Below are 17,118 nucleotides of genomic sequence, written 5' to 3' on the forward strand. Positions count from 1 at the left end.
TCTAATTATATTCTGAGAAAGTGCACGCACACACACACACACACACACACACACACACACACACACACACACACACACACACACACACACACACACACACACACACACACACACACACACACACACTCTGTTGGTCCAGATTGTAACTCGATTCTTGGTCTCTGTCCGTTTGCTCGGTAATTAAATAGCCTGCTCAGTGCGTTTATCAGTGTGATCTGACAGTGTATCTCTCGGTCCCTATCCCGGGCTCCTTCTCTCTGTGCAAGCGGTGCGTTCAGCTTCCACACAGTAATTGAATTAGTTCGGTTGGGAGGGGAGGGATCTTGTTTTGTTAGTGTGACGCCCATTCAAAATTCAAACCAATGGGACTATCCTCCGGTCGGCTGTAACCGAACCCACTCTGGCAGTCAGCAACGAACTGCCTTTGCTCTCACCTTCCCTCTCTTCTCGTCCGGTTGAATCTAAACATCAGGTGAAAGAAGCACATGAATCAAGCGTGTTTTATTTTTTCTCTCCAATGGTTATATATGAAGAGAATGCTGTGGAATGCGGCCATTTGGGTTCCGGGCAAACAAGCTGCCCTACTGTCACCCAGCAGCAGCGCATGAGAGAGGCTCGAGGACGGACTCCTCCCCACCTACCCGTGACACTTTCAAGACAGCGCTGAGAAAGGATAGCAGCCTTTTTCGGCCAGTCTGCGAACAGAGCAGTGAGACAGCGTTACGTATAAACGACTTCACTGCAGCCGGGGGTTGCCTATGTGGCTTTCTAAAGTTCCACCTCTGAAAACGTTGACATCTGACGGACTCGAGCTAAAGCGCGAGATTGCTTCTTTTCGTTTCTCATTATTGGACTTGGACCTACCCTCTGCGCTGTTGATTCCCAGCGAACAGTCCTGACACGGATCCAGCTCAGCGCATGCCATGACCTTACAGAGACTGCTGTATTAGATGGTCATTCTAATCAACGTTTTATACATCTGACTGCATGTATTGATATCCCTTTTTGTACATTTGTGTGAAAAAAAGTGTCTGCCCTAGGAGTGATTTTTACTTATCCTGGAGCCGTCAAAGCTGACGTCCCATGAACACATAAAACTGAACCCGGACACTGAACCTGAGCGAGATGCACTACACACAGTGACACTTGCATTTGATAACTTCACCTGCTACTGTCGTCAATTAATTTGAACCAAGTGACCAGCAAGGCGTCATCTATATCGCAGGTTGCGCTATCAAAGCCCTTAGCACGTAGTGGTGTAGGAGACAGAGATTTTCTGTTGTATTGAATTGTCCTGCCGTTTTCTGTCATCCATAAACTGCGACAGAGGAAAGAAAAGGCACACAAATGTAAACGAAAGAAGGCATCTCTCCAGCTGAAGTGTACCTAGAACTGACAGATCGTGCAGTCTCCCCACATCGAAGAGGAATACGTGCCGAACTTTGCCGTTGTGATGTTGAAAGTGGAGATGGTGCTATTTGTCTTTCTGGTGCTATGGATGTGTGTATTCAGCCAGGAGCCCAGCTCCAAGGTGGTGGCCGACCGGTATGCCGTCTTCTGGAACCGAACCAACCCCAGGTAGGTGCCACTCAGAGCGGCCAGTGGGGCCGAAGGGAGTCGATGTTGTCTCTGTGATCTCACCACTGACCGGGGCGTGTGTATAGACAAATGGCACGGTGTCTTTTATTTAAGGTATAGAGTCATGCTTATTGAACAGTTCTCTCGGATGGGTTATAGGCTATTTCCCAGAAATGTGGGTAGGCTATTGGTACAACAGAACACAACCTGTGCGCACAGGTTGAATATAGGCTAACCTATTTTGGATACAGTCTACACTGAATTATTTTCAATCAACCGTAATCAGGTCAAGTTGATCAAATCTAGAATATTGTCATAATAGCGAAAAGCGCACGGTTGGAGAGTAATCTCTTGCCTGTTCCAGTGTCTGCATTCCGTGTTTGTGAATCGATTGGGCGCTCGTGCCTGTCTTCTGAATATGCCCCGGTTAAATCATGGAACAGTATTTGTGGGTTAATTCGAATGGATTTGTAGTAAAGCCTACCGTTGGAGTATGTAGAATAATGCGTGGACCATTGCATTGCTTGGATGGTTTAGGCCTACAACGTATATCTAGCCTACATCTCTCATCTTTGAATGAGCGGAATTCAACTCAGCAAGTGCTGTCAATTCACGGATAAAATGGCACCATGATTAACCCATATTTCCTATTTCCGAGAACAGCAAGCGCGCGAATATATTACCATTTAGATGTAGCATGTGAGCGGGAAGCGCTCAAATCTGTACGACGTATGTTTTGTCACTAGTTGTAGGCCATGGACACATTTATGGGTCGCTCTTCCAATTTAGAAGCTTATAAGAAATCAATAATACGCCTACTTAACCAGGAATAAAGCCTCGCTATGCTGATAGGTTGCACTTAATTTAGTCGTTTAATCTCTTGTCTTTTAACTTGATCATGATATGCGTTGTTCACAAGGGATTTATCCAATCCACTTGTTCTTATTTGGAAAACATGTTTTAATCCAGTGAAAAAGCTCCTCTGTAATGTTTCCCAAAAATGTTCTCACCGACTTTGAATTACATAATTATGCAATTATTATGATTCATAGGTTTAAATGGTTAAATCATTGATATTTAAATAATATGAACATACTGTAATTCAATTGTAGGTTGACTGGTTGTGAAAGCAGCCATTTTTGCTGCGCTAAAGTAATCTACTTCGTGCGAGCATAGCATACAATGTAGGTATTGTCATACTGTCTAAAACCACAAACGTTAAAACAAGTTGATAATCAATATATGAAATGTAGAACGTATACACAGACGTATTAGCCCATGACCAGAATAGTTTGGCAACCGTGAAACATTGATAGTTTACATTGAAGGACAAATTCGTAAACAAACCAATGCCCTTATTTTGCCACAACTAACCCCAGTTAATTGATTTATTAGATATCACATTATTTAATGAACTTCATTTTATTGAATATTGAGTAAGGATGTTGGACATGTAGCCTACGTTATGATACATTATATTCTAAAACCTTTCCACAAAGTAGTTGATATCAGCAAGCATTGTGCAAAATACATATTTTTTTATGTGGAATTTTTGATTGAATAATTTAAATCAGAATTGATGTTGATTGAGAGAGAGAACCGACTGCATTTGGGCAAGTTTCACATAGTTATCTAGTATAGGATTAAGATGTGGTGTCTATTCCTAATATATTGGAGGCTACAATGAAGCACCCATGTATTAGTTTTACATAGTGAGACTAAGGTCAGCGGAGGTTGACGTTTACATTTCCTTGAGGCCATAGCATACAAAGTGTAGCTTTTGACATTTTCCAAATACAGAGGGTCATACTGTACATGTCATATCACATTTTCTGGAAAACTTAACAGCAGCCAATCATACTTCACATAGTCAAAAGTGTATTTACTTGTCATATTTAGCTTATTTCATGTGTTATTCTAATTGCAAAACAGTATTTAACTTTTTGTATGACTATATATTAACCCTAGTCTGAATTTGTCCAATTAAGTTGTTGCTGTTCACTCACTCAAATGCCAAAATGATTTAGTATTTGCTGAATGGATCACCTAAGCGTATTCTCCAAAAACATACAAAGCATTTTATCATAGCTACATAGACATTATTTAATAACTATTTATATTCATTTTGAAGTTTCTGAAAAAATATTCATGCTGAAAGCAATTAGTGGTCAGGGTACAAGCATAGGGACCTAGTTGAGCTGGGGCCATTCTAGCCTTCGACTAGGTATCCCTAGTGCTGGTACACTCCATCATTACCGCTGTGGTCCAGCTCTACACTCCAGCTTAAGCCAGTTGTTTATTTGCGTGCCGCTTTGTTCAACAGAAGTAACACAAATTTGAGCTCAGTCTGATGTGTTCCGCTGATAGACACAGTTTCATTAGGGTGCACATTTTTCACGAAGACTTTGACTGGCGGTTCTGTGGACCACTTGATTTACTCCAGATGTGCTGACAGTTTGCTTACTTCCAGTGGAAAAAAAAAAATAAAGCTACAGAAATGAAAACGTTTGAGTAAATTGACTGTAAATCTCGAGTTGAAATTGAAGGAAAGCAAAACAGAACTCTGTGGAGACGTGAGCTAGCTCCAATAGTGTTGAACTTGTGAAATCAAGTTATAGGTTGTTTCCCTCGTCTTGTTTCTGAACTCCTGACTAGCCCGAGGACAGGAAACAGGCTTTAATAATGTTAGTCATCTTCTTCTACTTACACTAATCAAGTTTGTTTGACTCTCAACTAGTGTTGGGTGGTATCCAGAGGTTCATACCTTCGTACGGTTCCTGTACTGGCAGTGCACACAAAGGCCGCTATTCCTTTCCCCAATTTTCTTTAGGATGCAGAGATCTTGATCCAGGAGGGGATTGATTGTCTCTGCTGTAACCAAGAAGCTTTCTCTTGCAAGCTAACCACTTAGCTAGCAAGTTACATTAGCAAACCCTGTAGGGCAGAATCAGAAAACTAGAACGACCGGAAAGAGAGGACAGGAGAGCAAACATTTTGTTACAGATGCCTCTGTAAATAAATATGTATTCTCTATATCTGTATGAGCCAGCGGTGTTGTATGGAGTAGGGTGTATATTAAGTGTATTGACCTCTCCATCAAAGCTCTATGAAGATCCCAATCACCAGTAGGCTGACAGTCAACCTGATTCACATACAGAAAACAATCAAATATTAGTCCCCAAAGGGAAGTGTGGAGAAATCATAGTCCTTTGTTATCTGCTATTGGAGGTGTTTCTTCTTCACACGACTGCATCTACAGTTCAGTGGTGTATGGGAGCAGACAGGAGGCTCTCCTACAAGCTCTGTTGACCCAAAGTGAAGAAAGCGTTTAGATACTTCACACCTTGGGCAGGAGGCCGAGAACCTTGAAACTGCTTAATTACCACTGGTGAATCTTTCTCTCTCTCTCTCGCTCAATTCAATTTCAATTTAAGGGCTTTATAGGAATGGGAAACATATGCTAACAATGCCAAAGCAAGTGAAATAGATAATAAACAATACAAAATTAACAGTAAACATTACACCTATACCCAGGTATTTCAACATTACACATTACATGTCATATTATGTCTATATACTCTCTCTCTCTCCTCTTTTTTTAAATTTTTCTCTCTCTCTCTCTCTCTCTCTCTCTCTCTCTCTCTCTCAGCCCTGTGATTATTTCTAAAGTCCTTGATGGAAAGTTTTTTTTCTCCCAGGATCCTACCTATTATTCACTCTTTTTCTTTCTTTCTACCTTTCTTTATCTCAGTACCTTGTGTATTTAGTCACTTTGTTTTCTCTAAGGAGGTTCCTGCTGTCCTGCTGGTGAGAGCTCTTCCTTCAACTCCCCTCTCCCCCGTAGCTGTAGGCCACTCTGTCTCTGTCCCACACTGGTTACCACAAAATGAATGAATACAATTAGATATTTCAGTCCCTCCATGGACCCAACTAGTGCTAGCTAGAGATGTCACACACACACACACACACACACACACACACACACACACACACACACACACACACACACACACACACACACACACACACACACACACACACACACACACACACACACACACACACACACAGAGAGAGAGAGACATAAATAAATAAGTCTGCCAGATAACTTCGAGGTGTGTGTATGAGAGAGAGAGAGATTTACAAAAGTACATTTGGACTGAATGGACTGAACTAAAATGGTTTTGACCCCAAACCCGATCTGCTGGCCTCACTCATAGCTTTCAGGCCGTTCTGTGCATGTCTCTGTGCTATGTGAAGAATGGGCCAGGAGGTCACCAGGGGCTTGGTCCCTCTCTTCCACACTCTCGCAAACCTCTCATAATTACGTCTCTCCCGGTTGGACTTCTCATTACCTATCACCGAGCCACGGGACGTAACAAACTATCTGTCGCTGTGTGTGTGCTGACTGTGCACTAACACAGACACAGTACATATTCAGACTGTAGAGGGAAAGTCTTTACCGTAGCCGTATCCAGGAGACTAGTCCAGGGATCAAAACACAATACGTCCTTGTTTATTTACATTACTTTTAGATTACAATTCCTTGTCCTATTTAATAGCATATTTACTAACATGAAAGATTTTCCAATGTAATAGTGGATTTTAGTTGAGTTTAAAATAAATTTGACCCCACGCCCCCCCACACATTCACTCTCCTCTGCCCTGTTGTTCTTTTTCTATACCCTCAGACTTATTTTTCCATCAGTTGGCTCCCTCCCTCCCTCCCTCCCTCCCTCCCTCCCTCCCTCCCTCCCTCCCTCCCTCCCTCCCTCCCTCCCTCCCTCCCTCCCTCCCTCCCTCCCTCTCTCTCTCCTCTCTCTCTCTCTCTCTCTCTCTCTCTCTCTCTCTCTCTCTCCTCTCTCTCTCTCTCTCTCTCTCTCTCTCTCTCTCTCTCTCTCTCTCTCTCTCTCTCTCTCTCTCTCTCTCTCTCTCTCTCTCTCTCTCTCTCTCTCTCTCTCTCTCTCTCTCTCTCTCTCTCTGACTGAAGGCTGATTAGTTCTCGTTAATGACCTCTTGCTCTGCCGTTATTTCATCCCTGCAGCGTCTGCAACAGCAGGGTAGACTCAACAGAAATGGAAAGAGAAAGCGAGAGAGAAGGGAAAGAGATGGCGTTGGAGGGAAAGACCAGTAGAGATACAACGTAGGTGTGACATATTATTAAATCAAACAGTTGCCCGAAGGATTCATGAAAAAAATATGACCTGAGAGGAGGATCCTTTGTGATATGAATGCGAATGACTTTTTTTTGGCAAAATAGCATTTCATGCTTTTGGACAAAGCCTGTTAATACAGTTCATTTTAATTTGACAAATATATTGACCTAATACATTAATGAGGGGTCTCTTCTCCTGAATTTTTTTTTTTCCGTAGTGCCTACTATTTGAAGTCCGTAGTCATACAAGCCATCCTAATATCTTTCCAAATTAAAGAGAGCCTTTTGAGGAAACTGAACAAAGTGTTTGAACAAGTAACCTCTGTGTATTTTTGACTTAACTTATTATGCGGTCATAACAACAGCTTCATGTTCTACCTCTGAAGTGTATCCATGGTGGACTGTTATAATGTGAGAGAGAGGAGAACATAGCTCAGTAAAATACGTGTGGGTGGATCAGTTTTTCTTCAGTGAGCGCTGGTCTTGAACAGAGGAGAAGGCCTCTCGGTTTTGACCCTGTTAGAGATGCCGAGCAGCGGGCAGAACACGCAGCTTCACAGGAGTCTGTGGATGTCTTTCACTCGTTGGAGATTAGATTATCTTGTATATCATTGTGGAAAACATGCGTTTCACAGAAAGAAAAAAAAAGTACACTTTTAGATTTTTTATTTGCAAATTTGATTTTTGTTAATTTTGTATTGGTTGATTTTTATGTGGAAGTTAATTCTGATACATTACTGTCCCAGTTAAAAAGTCATATACATCCAAGAGAGCAGAAAATATTTCCCCAAATGATTTAACCAAAGTTCTACACTTTGGAGGTTTGGGTTGTTGTTGCACTGGTAGGCTATAGATGGCTGTACTGTACTGTGGCCGTAACTCATTTCAATGTCCAGATTTCTGCTTTGTTTTGAGCTTAATCACTCCAATGTCATGTGCAGTGCTGAAACTCCACTATCGGCCGGCCCATCTCCATTCAGCTGCCCACTAATCCCCAGCTTTCACAGCAACACTATAGCTTTACTTGGAAACAATACAGTATTAACCAGCTTACTCAACACCCACATGTGTCCGATCGTATACTATACTTTTATAAAATTCTGTCACAACATTGATAGAAATAACTTTTCTTGTTTTTTTGTCGTTATTTCCCCCAGGTCTGAGTATAGTTTCTGTGTTTCAGGGTTCTCTGAGGTATAGGAGAGAGGGGATCATTTTAAAGGTCTTTGGTGTACTCTTTCAAAATTGATTCTGGACCAGATCTCCCTGTCCCAGCTCTAACCTATAGCTCTAAAGACCACAAAGGAATCTGGACCAGTTCTCAGGGGTAGATGTTAGATGCAGTTTATCGTTAACGCATGCTGTCTTTTGTCCTTGTTTCTCTAAAGCTGTGAATTACAATTTTAGGAATATGTCTATTCTATGCGTTATGTCTATGGGCATTATGCCTTTGTCTGGAGCTGTAGAGGCCCTCGCCCCCAGTCCTTGCCCCTACCCTTGGTCTCCCCCCCCACCACAGGCAGAGTACACGCCCCCAACCTCTGCCCCCCATCCACACACATTTTTTTGAGGGGGAGGTCTGGAAGCAGCTGGTAGTGGCATGGAGTGATCTACCTTCCCAGACCACATGTGGGCGCTATTGTGCGGCTCGCTCACCCCCCCCCCCCCATACTCCAAACCCCAATCTGTGAGGAATTTCTCAGACATGGACACTCCTGCCCTCCACCCCTCCAATCCTTTCCTTCCTGTCCACACTGCTCCTCTTCTTCCTGTTGAGTGTAGGGTGATTGCATGGCTCAATGCATTGTTTCAGTTTTGACAGGTTGACTGGACCATGTAGCAACTCAACATTGCCACCCATGGCAGCAGTTCTTTATGCCCTGTGTCAACATAGAGACATTTATGTTCTGTGTCTATTTTGGATATGTTACATGTAGGCTGAGGTCAGATGCATAGACATATATATTTTTTTAAATTAACGGCAAGAAAAATTAATTTCTTTGTGATTACATTTTTTTTCACTCTTGATCAAGTGTAGTACAATTCTTTATTCATTTATTTGATGTCAACAAGCTCATTTAGTCTTGCTTGATTTGTTTTCTGTGTTCCGCTGTTAAACTCATTTACACTCAAAGCTCAATTGCATTTTGACGCAATAACAACATTTGCATGAAAAGACCAGAAGGGCATGATTGAATGATTGATTTTCTTGTTGTCATCACCCTTTTCTGTGCAATTGGAAAATGTGACGGGCCGAGACCAACCATTTGAGACCCTCGGTTTTGCCAGACCCATTTTCCACAGATAATTCCTTTCATGGTACACTGACTTCGGACATTCACAGACATTTTCCTTATTTAACTTTGGGGCTGACTGGCTTGGCGGTGCGGGGGAGTGAGTGGATGTTGTTCTAGCTGGGTTGGGGAGCAGTGTGGAGAATGTATCCTAGAAGACGTCACATCTCCAGAACAAATACCTAATTGACAGTGTAGGCCTTCGTAAATGACAAGGGAGAGAGAGACACGTGTTTTAAAGAATTAAATGTCACCACCGTTAGAACAGCCAGCAGCCTTGGTCATGGTTTCCCTTCTCCTCAGTCTGACTGTAATAGTCTGCTGGGTTTATTCCCAAACGTCCATCTCCATGAGTAGAGCCCATGCATTACTGACTACTGCTTCTATGTGGGAAGAATATTACATTCAAGAAGGAAACGCTAGCACATCTTATTGTACCCTAGTTCCAGGTGCCTAAATAAAACACAGAAGACGTCGTTGCTCCACAAAGTGTTAAGGGAATATACTGTTTTTATCCTCCTGTACCTTTGTCACAGAGTATATCCACCTCCACACCAGTATACAGTCAGTCAGAGCCACTGAAAGCCCAGTCTCAGCTTGTGGGTTTTGGAAGCAGGATGTTGGTCTGTGTGTCTGCTTCAGTCTAGCGTAGATAATGCGGGTGTTGGCATATCAGTCGATGGGCCAGACATTGTTTTGAATATGAACACCCCCTCATATTTCCCCTCTCAATTCCATGTCCCTAAACACAAACACATCAACAACGCTTTCACCTCGCTTAGCCCCCGCTGCTTGAACTGGAGAGAGGCACCACAAAACAGTTAAGCCGCTTCCAAACTCCCTCCGAGTACAACCTACACACATGCGCGCGCACGCAGCAGCGATCGAGTCTCTCTCTCTGGCCGGGTTCTGACAGGCTGAAAGGCAGTCATTGTTCTCCTTTCTCTGTCCTCTCTCTCTCGGCTGAAAGTAGGCATGCCCTTAAAACGGAGGGAGAGAAGGGAGATGGAGCAGTTGGAAGGGTTGATGAGGCAGGAGTGGGGGCCACAGCTGAAGTTGTAGCACATTCACTGAGGAGAGGAAGAGACAAGAGGAGGAGATGGGGGAAGGCAGAGTGTTATAACCGAGGCTGAGGAGAGTGTTTAGGAGGTGGCTCTATATACAACAAGATCTCATAGTTTCCCTTCGAAATGTAACAGGGTTACAGGGTTAATTCCGTGTGGTTACAGGTTAAAACAGAAACAACTCAAATGTTAAGAGTTTAGGCATTCATTTCGAGTGGTTAAGGTTAGGGATATGGTTTGGGAAGGCTTAAAACAAAATAATAAAAAACGACGTGCTAATACCATCAAGTATCATCAAGTATGCTAGTGGTCTAAGCAACGCGCTTCGGCTCTGAGCATCACGAGATCATGCCCACAATCGTTTCTTTTATCAACTTTTTTTGCAGATGAAGGCATATATCTATGTTCTCAACCTTTTGAAATATCCAAAATTGAAGTCTTATTTTAGTGATCAGGCTGCTGTATACCCCTCACACCCTTCTATTTGTCCCCCTCATCACTTGTTTCACACCTCAGTTTCCAGCCATTTCTGCCTCTCTTTACTAATTCCATCCTCACCCTCTGCTCATGGCCCGGCTTTGGTTGGCTGGATAATGCAAACATTATCCCAGATAACCAAATATGACATCAGAACGGAACATGAGCGTATGCAGAACCACACATTCAACAACGGCTTTGCTATTTTTAAGAAGTAGAGTTCATATTTTGTTGTGGAGCTCAAGTTGTGGAGATTAATTTTCTATGTACATTTTCTACACCCAAAATCTCTTCAGAGTGAAGCCCCCTATACCCAGGTATTTTAAAGCAACGCAGCCTATCCCATAGCTGCTGCTGCTACCCAGGTTATGAACATGGAGTCACTGAGAGGATTAAAAAGCCACCAGCTCTTTGTCCTAAGACGCAAAACCTCTTCCTCTCAAGTCCCCCCATCTTTCTATTCTTCCTCTACTCCCTCCTTCCCCTCCTTCCTTAGAAAGCTCGGGCATTCATATTAATCAGTTTTAAAGGCTAATGAGATAAGACAGACTTAAGAGGAAACCCCAAAGTGCCCTAAGCCCCCTGTATAAACAGAAGTGATGAACGGGGTCTGGGGCTACAGTTTCTTTAAGGATCACTACACACTTCTGTTTTCAATGCTCTTTGTTTGGTACAAAACTCCAGTCAGAATTGTGAAATGCAATAAAGCATTTTTTCCTAATATTTTTTGGGGCAAATGGTGGTGCGCTGTGGTGTGGTAGTGGCATGGTGTTTGGGGGAATAGATAATTGATGTTGAGACTTGATCTGGTTGTTTGTGAGGTGTTTGAGAAACATGCCTTTTTCTTACCCCAGTTTCTCCTTTCTATTTCGCTTTCCCCCTCTTCCTCTCCCACTCTCTCTCCCCCCTCTCTCCCTCTCTCTTTCTCCCCCTCTCTCCTCCCTCTCCCTCTCTCTCTCCCGCTCCCACTCTCTCTCTTTACCTCTGTCTCTCCCCCTTCCCCCTCTTCCCCCCCTCTCTCTCGCTCTGTTTCTTTCTTTCCTTCTCTCTAACTCTGTCTCTTTTTCTGTCTGTCTCTCTCTGTCTCTGTCTCTCTATCTTTCTCTCTCCCTGTGTCTCTATCTTTGTCTCTGTGTCTCTCTGCCTCCCTGTCTCTCTGTCTCTCTCTCTCCCAGAGATTACTAGTAGATGTGTCCGTAATAAGTCTTGGGTTTTGGGGGTTCCTGCTGGGGTGACTCAGCATGCACTGTGTTAGGGTTAGGCCCAGTGTTGTGACTGGCCTTGCTGACTGACGGCTGGCTAATACGCAACTGTATCTCTGTGTGTGCATATGCGCGTACAAGTAAGTGAGACAGAACCACGTGAGCAAAAAAAATATATAGAGGTTCAGTGAGGAGAAATACAAATGTTGCGCCAGCCTTTCGAGCAGACATATACAAAAGGGTAATGCTGGCAGCCATTTTTGAGCCAAACTATACAGCCATACATGACAAGAGATTTTAGAACTTTCAACTGTATATAAAATGGCCCGAAATAACAGATGTGTGATTAAAGGAACTGTGCGGAGGGTAGTCTTACTGAGAATATAAAATAATCTCAAATTAATCTGTGATTATGCCAATATTTCACTAGATTGAGGTGGGTCAGTCACAGAGCAGAAATAGTCACGAGACACATGAAATAATGCAATTGTATAACAAAACAAGGGCATTCAGACTTTATTTGATTTAAGTGTCTGCAGCTGTACTGCTCTAAACATTTTCTTGTGGCAATGAATAGGCACACATTCTTGTTTCAGACATAATGTTAGGAGTAGTGTTTTTCTCTCTGTGTGGTTGGCTTTTGGTTTTGAAAAGGTCTTGTTGGAATATACAGTGGGCCGGCTCAAGTTCCATAGAACACGGAACACACAGAACACTCCATCCAGTGTTCCAGTGTTCCAGAGTTACCATAGTTCCAGAGTTCCGTCTCACCTGCTGTGCTCTGTACTCCTTAGCGTCTGAACTCCATGTCATTCCTAGAACACGACCGGAGACATTCCAGCCAGGATTAGATGGGGGAGTTTGCAGGAGGTTTTTAATTTTCCCAGGAATTAACAATGTTGGAACAGCGTTGTTTGCCTCACTAGTGCTAGTGTCTTAATTTAGGCTGCTGTGTTCCTGTTGTTATTCATATAATAGGATCAATATTCTGAAATAAGATCAATGAGAACTTAGTTTAATGGATAGGAATGCATGTAAGGAATTATGTTTTTGCGTTGTTTGTTTGACTGGAATTGTATTTCAAGGTCTTATTTTATTATTTTACTTAAATTAAATGTTTTCAAATTTATTTTTGTTCTTATTTATTGAGCGATTTAGGTAAAACCAAAATTACTATTTGTTATTCACACTTTAAAAAAAATAATGAAATGTGTTTAATTTGTTGGAGTGTATATATATTTTTGAACACAACAATACATTCGTATTACTGGTATACAACTATATGCTATAATATACCGTTTATTAGGTATACCCATCTAGTACCGGGTCGGAACCCCCTTTGTCTCCAGAACAGCTACAATTTTTGAGGGCATGGGAAACGTTGCTCAATTGCTATCGAAGGGCCTAACGTGTGTCAGGAAGATATTCCCCACACCATTACACCACTGCCTCCAGCATGCACCGTTGACACCAGGAAGGATGGGGCCAGGGACTCATGCTGCTTACGCCAATCCTGACTCTGCCGTCAGCATGACACAACAGGAACCAGGAAATGTTCTTCCACTCCTCAGTTGTCCAGTGTTGGTGATCGTGTGCCCGCTGGAGCTGCTTATTCTTGTTTTTAGCTGATAGGAGTGCAACCTGGTGTGGTCATCTGCTGCAATAGCCCATCGTGACAAGGACTGATGAGTTATGTGTGCCGAGATGCCGTTCTGCACATCACTGTTGTACAGCACCGTTATTTGCCTTTGTGACCCGCCTGTTAGCCTGCACGACCTCTCATCAAAAAAACAGCCCCGTTTTTGTCCACTGTTTTTTGTTTTTTTGCACCAAAGGCAAAAGCCATGAGTCTTGAAGGCAGTCAAATTCCACCATTTAGTCACGGTAATTAGGCTTCTCTAAGCTCTGATGCTGCTGATGGCTTCTATTAAAAAGAGGAGGATACCATCAGCTTTCTATAAGCTAGGCCTGCTATATTATTTCTCAACTTTCTTAATAATATGCACATTGCTTCTCTTTACAACAAGAGTTCAGCCTACCTGCCTGGCATGAAAATAAACCACAGGGAAAAGCATCCTTCTTTCGCTATTTAAGTGTATAGATACCATGTCTTTTTCTCTGCTCCTGTTGCCCCTGTTTCCATACAGGTGCATGATGATGGTCCATTCTAAATCAAAACCAATTTCACACATATATTACTTAGTGTATGTAAAGACACGATTAAATCAAGAATAGTCTGACGGGTGACAATATTAGCCTGTCACTTGTGAATTATATATTATCACTTGGTAATGATGCCCAGCATAAGACAAGAAACAATACCTTTTTTTGGCGACTTTTTAGAATCATAGTCGCACACCTCATGTAGCCAAGCCCATGGGCCTATATGTTTGAAAAGGTTTGTATCACACCTCATGTAGCCAAGCCCATGGGCCTATATGTTTGAAAAGGTTTGTATCACACCTCATGTAGCCAAGCCCATAGGCCTATATGTTTGAAAAGGTTTGTATCACACCTCATGTAGCCAAGCCCATAGGCCTATATGTTTGATAAGGGTTGTATCACACCTCATGTAGCCAAGCCCATAGGCCTATATGTTTGATAAGGGTTGTATCACACCTCATGTAGCCAAGCCCATAGGCCTATATGTTTGAAAAGGTTTGTATCACACCTCATGTAGCCAAGCCCATAGGCCTATATGTTTGATAAGGGTTGTATCACACCTCATGTAGCCAAGCCCATAGGCCTATATGTTTGAAAAGGTTTGTATCACACCTCATGTAGCCAAGCCCATAGGCCTATATGTTTGAAAAGGTTTGTATCACACCTCATGTAGCCAAGCCCATAGGCCTATATGTTTGATAAGGTTTGTATCACACCTCATATAGCCAAGCCCATAGGCCTATATGTTTGATAAGGGTTGTATCACACCTCATGTAGCCAAGCCCATGGGCCTATATGTTTGAAAAGGTTTGTATCACACCTCATGTAGCCTAGCCCATGGGCATATATGTTTGAAAAGGTTTGTATCATAACTAAAGTGGCCAAATAACTTCTTAAAATTAAGCACATTAATCCGCTTTATAAAGGGTATAGAGCCTAACTGGCATATATAAGCAAAGCTCGAGTTTTAAGTTTGGGGAAGATCATTTTCACCATAAAAATGCACCTTTTTATAATAAAAGCATTACATGCATAATTGCGGTCACTTTTGTAAATGGCGTTTCCCGCTAATGGAATGTGCACATTGTTGTGCTTATAATGTGAAGAAATAGCCTCATAGTTTATCAGCATTTTAAGCTAAACCTTCTAATCTGTTGTATTGGCCACATTGCGTAAAAAGGTTTTTGGAATGCTAGTGCTTGTATTAATTTGGGAACTATCGCATCCCACAACTGTCTCCGACTATGTTTGGAATATGTATTTCTCACACAGAATAGAATAGGTCAACTTTTGTACTATGGGGGATAGTAGATTGACTTAGGCTAGTGCTTTTGCTGTTCGTTAGGTCTACTCATCTCGTTGGCTGAGTGTATATGATATATATAATATACTGTATACTATATGCCATTTAGCAGACAGTTTTATCCAAAGCGATTTACAGTCCTGAGCGCATACATTTTAAGGCTGGGTGGTGAGGGGAATCTAACCTACTATACTGACATAGTAAACATCTTGCTCTATCAACTGAGCTACAGAGATCAGGGTGGCAAGGCAGTCTTTATGATACATATTATGTACAATAATTCTATTTGAATCAGTTTTCTGACTGGTCAAGGTGACGTATTGAGTGTTCCTGTTTGAACATGTTTTTTTTGGGGATGAACTTGACTGTTCGGATGTCTTTGAATGAATGGTAGTTCCTCCCCTTAGCTTAGTACTAACTGTATAGTGAGACGTGCCATATTAAAAACGAACTCCATTTTATATGAATAACTTCTGCTGAAATCTTTTTTTGTTTTCACAAGTCCTACATTTCCCAGATAACAATAACACGATGACCAAGTAATGGATAGACAATATACTTGGCATCACCAAACAAAAGGCTTCTCACATGCTGTTTTACTGCATCAAATCCAGAGGTCAAATGTGTCTGTCTGTGATTTCACCTCTCTTCGACAGGTGTCAGTTGCTCAAACCTTCGGCATATCCTCCAACCCAATCTGATAATAAGCAGAGGAGCAGGGGAGTAATCTGATCTTTAATAATGCAGTATTCGATTAAGGCAGCCCCCTGCACCTCTCTGATTCAGAGGGGTTGGGTTAAATGCGGAAGACACATTTCAGTTGAACACAGTCAGTTGTGCAACTGACTAGGTATCCCTTTCCTCTGTCCGTGGTACATATTACCTATGTCCGTGGTACATGTTACCTCTGTCTGTGGTACATGTTAGCTCTGTCCATGGTACATATGGCCTCTGTACGTGGTGCATATTACATTTGTCAGCGGTACACGTTACATTTGTCAGCGGTACATGTTACACCTGTCTGTGGTACATATTACCCCTGTCTGTGGTACATATTACCTATGTGCATGGTACACATCGCCTCTGTCCGTGGTACATATTACCTCTGTCCGTGGTACATATTACCTCTGTCCGTGGTACATATTACCTCTGTCCGTGGTTCAGATGACTCCTGTCCATGGTTCAGATGACTCCTGTCCGTGGTTCAGATGACTCCTGTCCGTGGTTCAGATGACCCATGTCCGTGGTTTAGATGACCTCTGTCCGTGGTTCAGATGACCTCTGTCCGTGGTTCACATTACCCCTGTCCGTGGTTCAGATGACCCCTGGCCGTGGTTCAGATGACCCCTGTCCGTGATTCAAATGACCTCTGTCCGTGGTTCAGATGACCTCTGTCCGTGGTTCAGATGACCTCTGTCCGTGGTTCAGATTGCTTTCCTACGTGGTACATATTACCTCCCTCTGTGGTACATTAACGGCAGAGCAGAGTTTCCCTGCCTGTATCAGTGGTATGAGGGACATGGCACGGGTTCAGGCTGAATTATTCACGCTCATAATCAGCCTTTATGTCCCACCGCCCAGCCCGGCCCAGGACACACTGTTATTCTAGTGCATAATTGATAGTGCTCAGAAGTGGAGAAGTTAGAATGGCAGAAGTAATGCGAAGAGAAAGTTTAGTCAGGCGGCAGCAGGAGTGGAAAGGGGGATTGGAAGAGAAGTAGGAAGTGTTGGAGACAGGGAGGTTGTGTTAGCCTTTATCAGTCTCAGCTGGGGCTAGCGTGAGGATCGCATATGTAGGCCAGCCTGAGATGGCAGGGAGGAGGGGGAAGAGAAGTAGGAGAAGGGGATCCTGTGTAACTAGTGTTGACGCTGAGCTGGGATA

The 17,118-nt window shown here is 42.8% G+C and overlaps 1 protein-coding gene across 2 annotated transcripts in view; it reads left to right on the forward strand.

The window, feature by feature from the left end:
- Nucleotides 1-412: 412 nt before the first annotated feature.
- Nucleotides 413-17,118, forward strand: part of LOC109895159 (ephrin-A5b-like) — a 178,761-nt gene continuing 162,055 nt past the window's right edge. For both annotated transcript variants that reach the window (XM_020488819.2, XM_020488820.2), the window contains exon 1: nucleotides 413-1,578. In XM_020488819.2, the coding sequence (XP_020344408.1) occupies nucleotides 1,454-1,578 (125 nt within the window). In that variant the 5' untranslated portion in view covers nucleotides 413-1,453. The remainder of the gene's footprint in view (nucleotides 1,579-17,118) is intronic.

This window comes from Oncorhynchus kisutch, linkage group LG8, assembly GCF_002021735.2.
Source record: "Oncorhynchus kisutch isolate 150728-3 linkage group LG8, Okis_V2, whole genome shotgun sequence".
Taxonomy (NCBI): domain Eukaryota; kingdom Metazoa; phylum Chordata; class Actinopteri; order Salmoniformes; family Salmonidae; genus Oncorhynchus; species Oncorhynchus kisutch.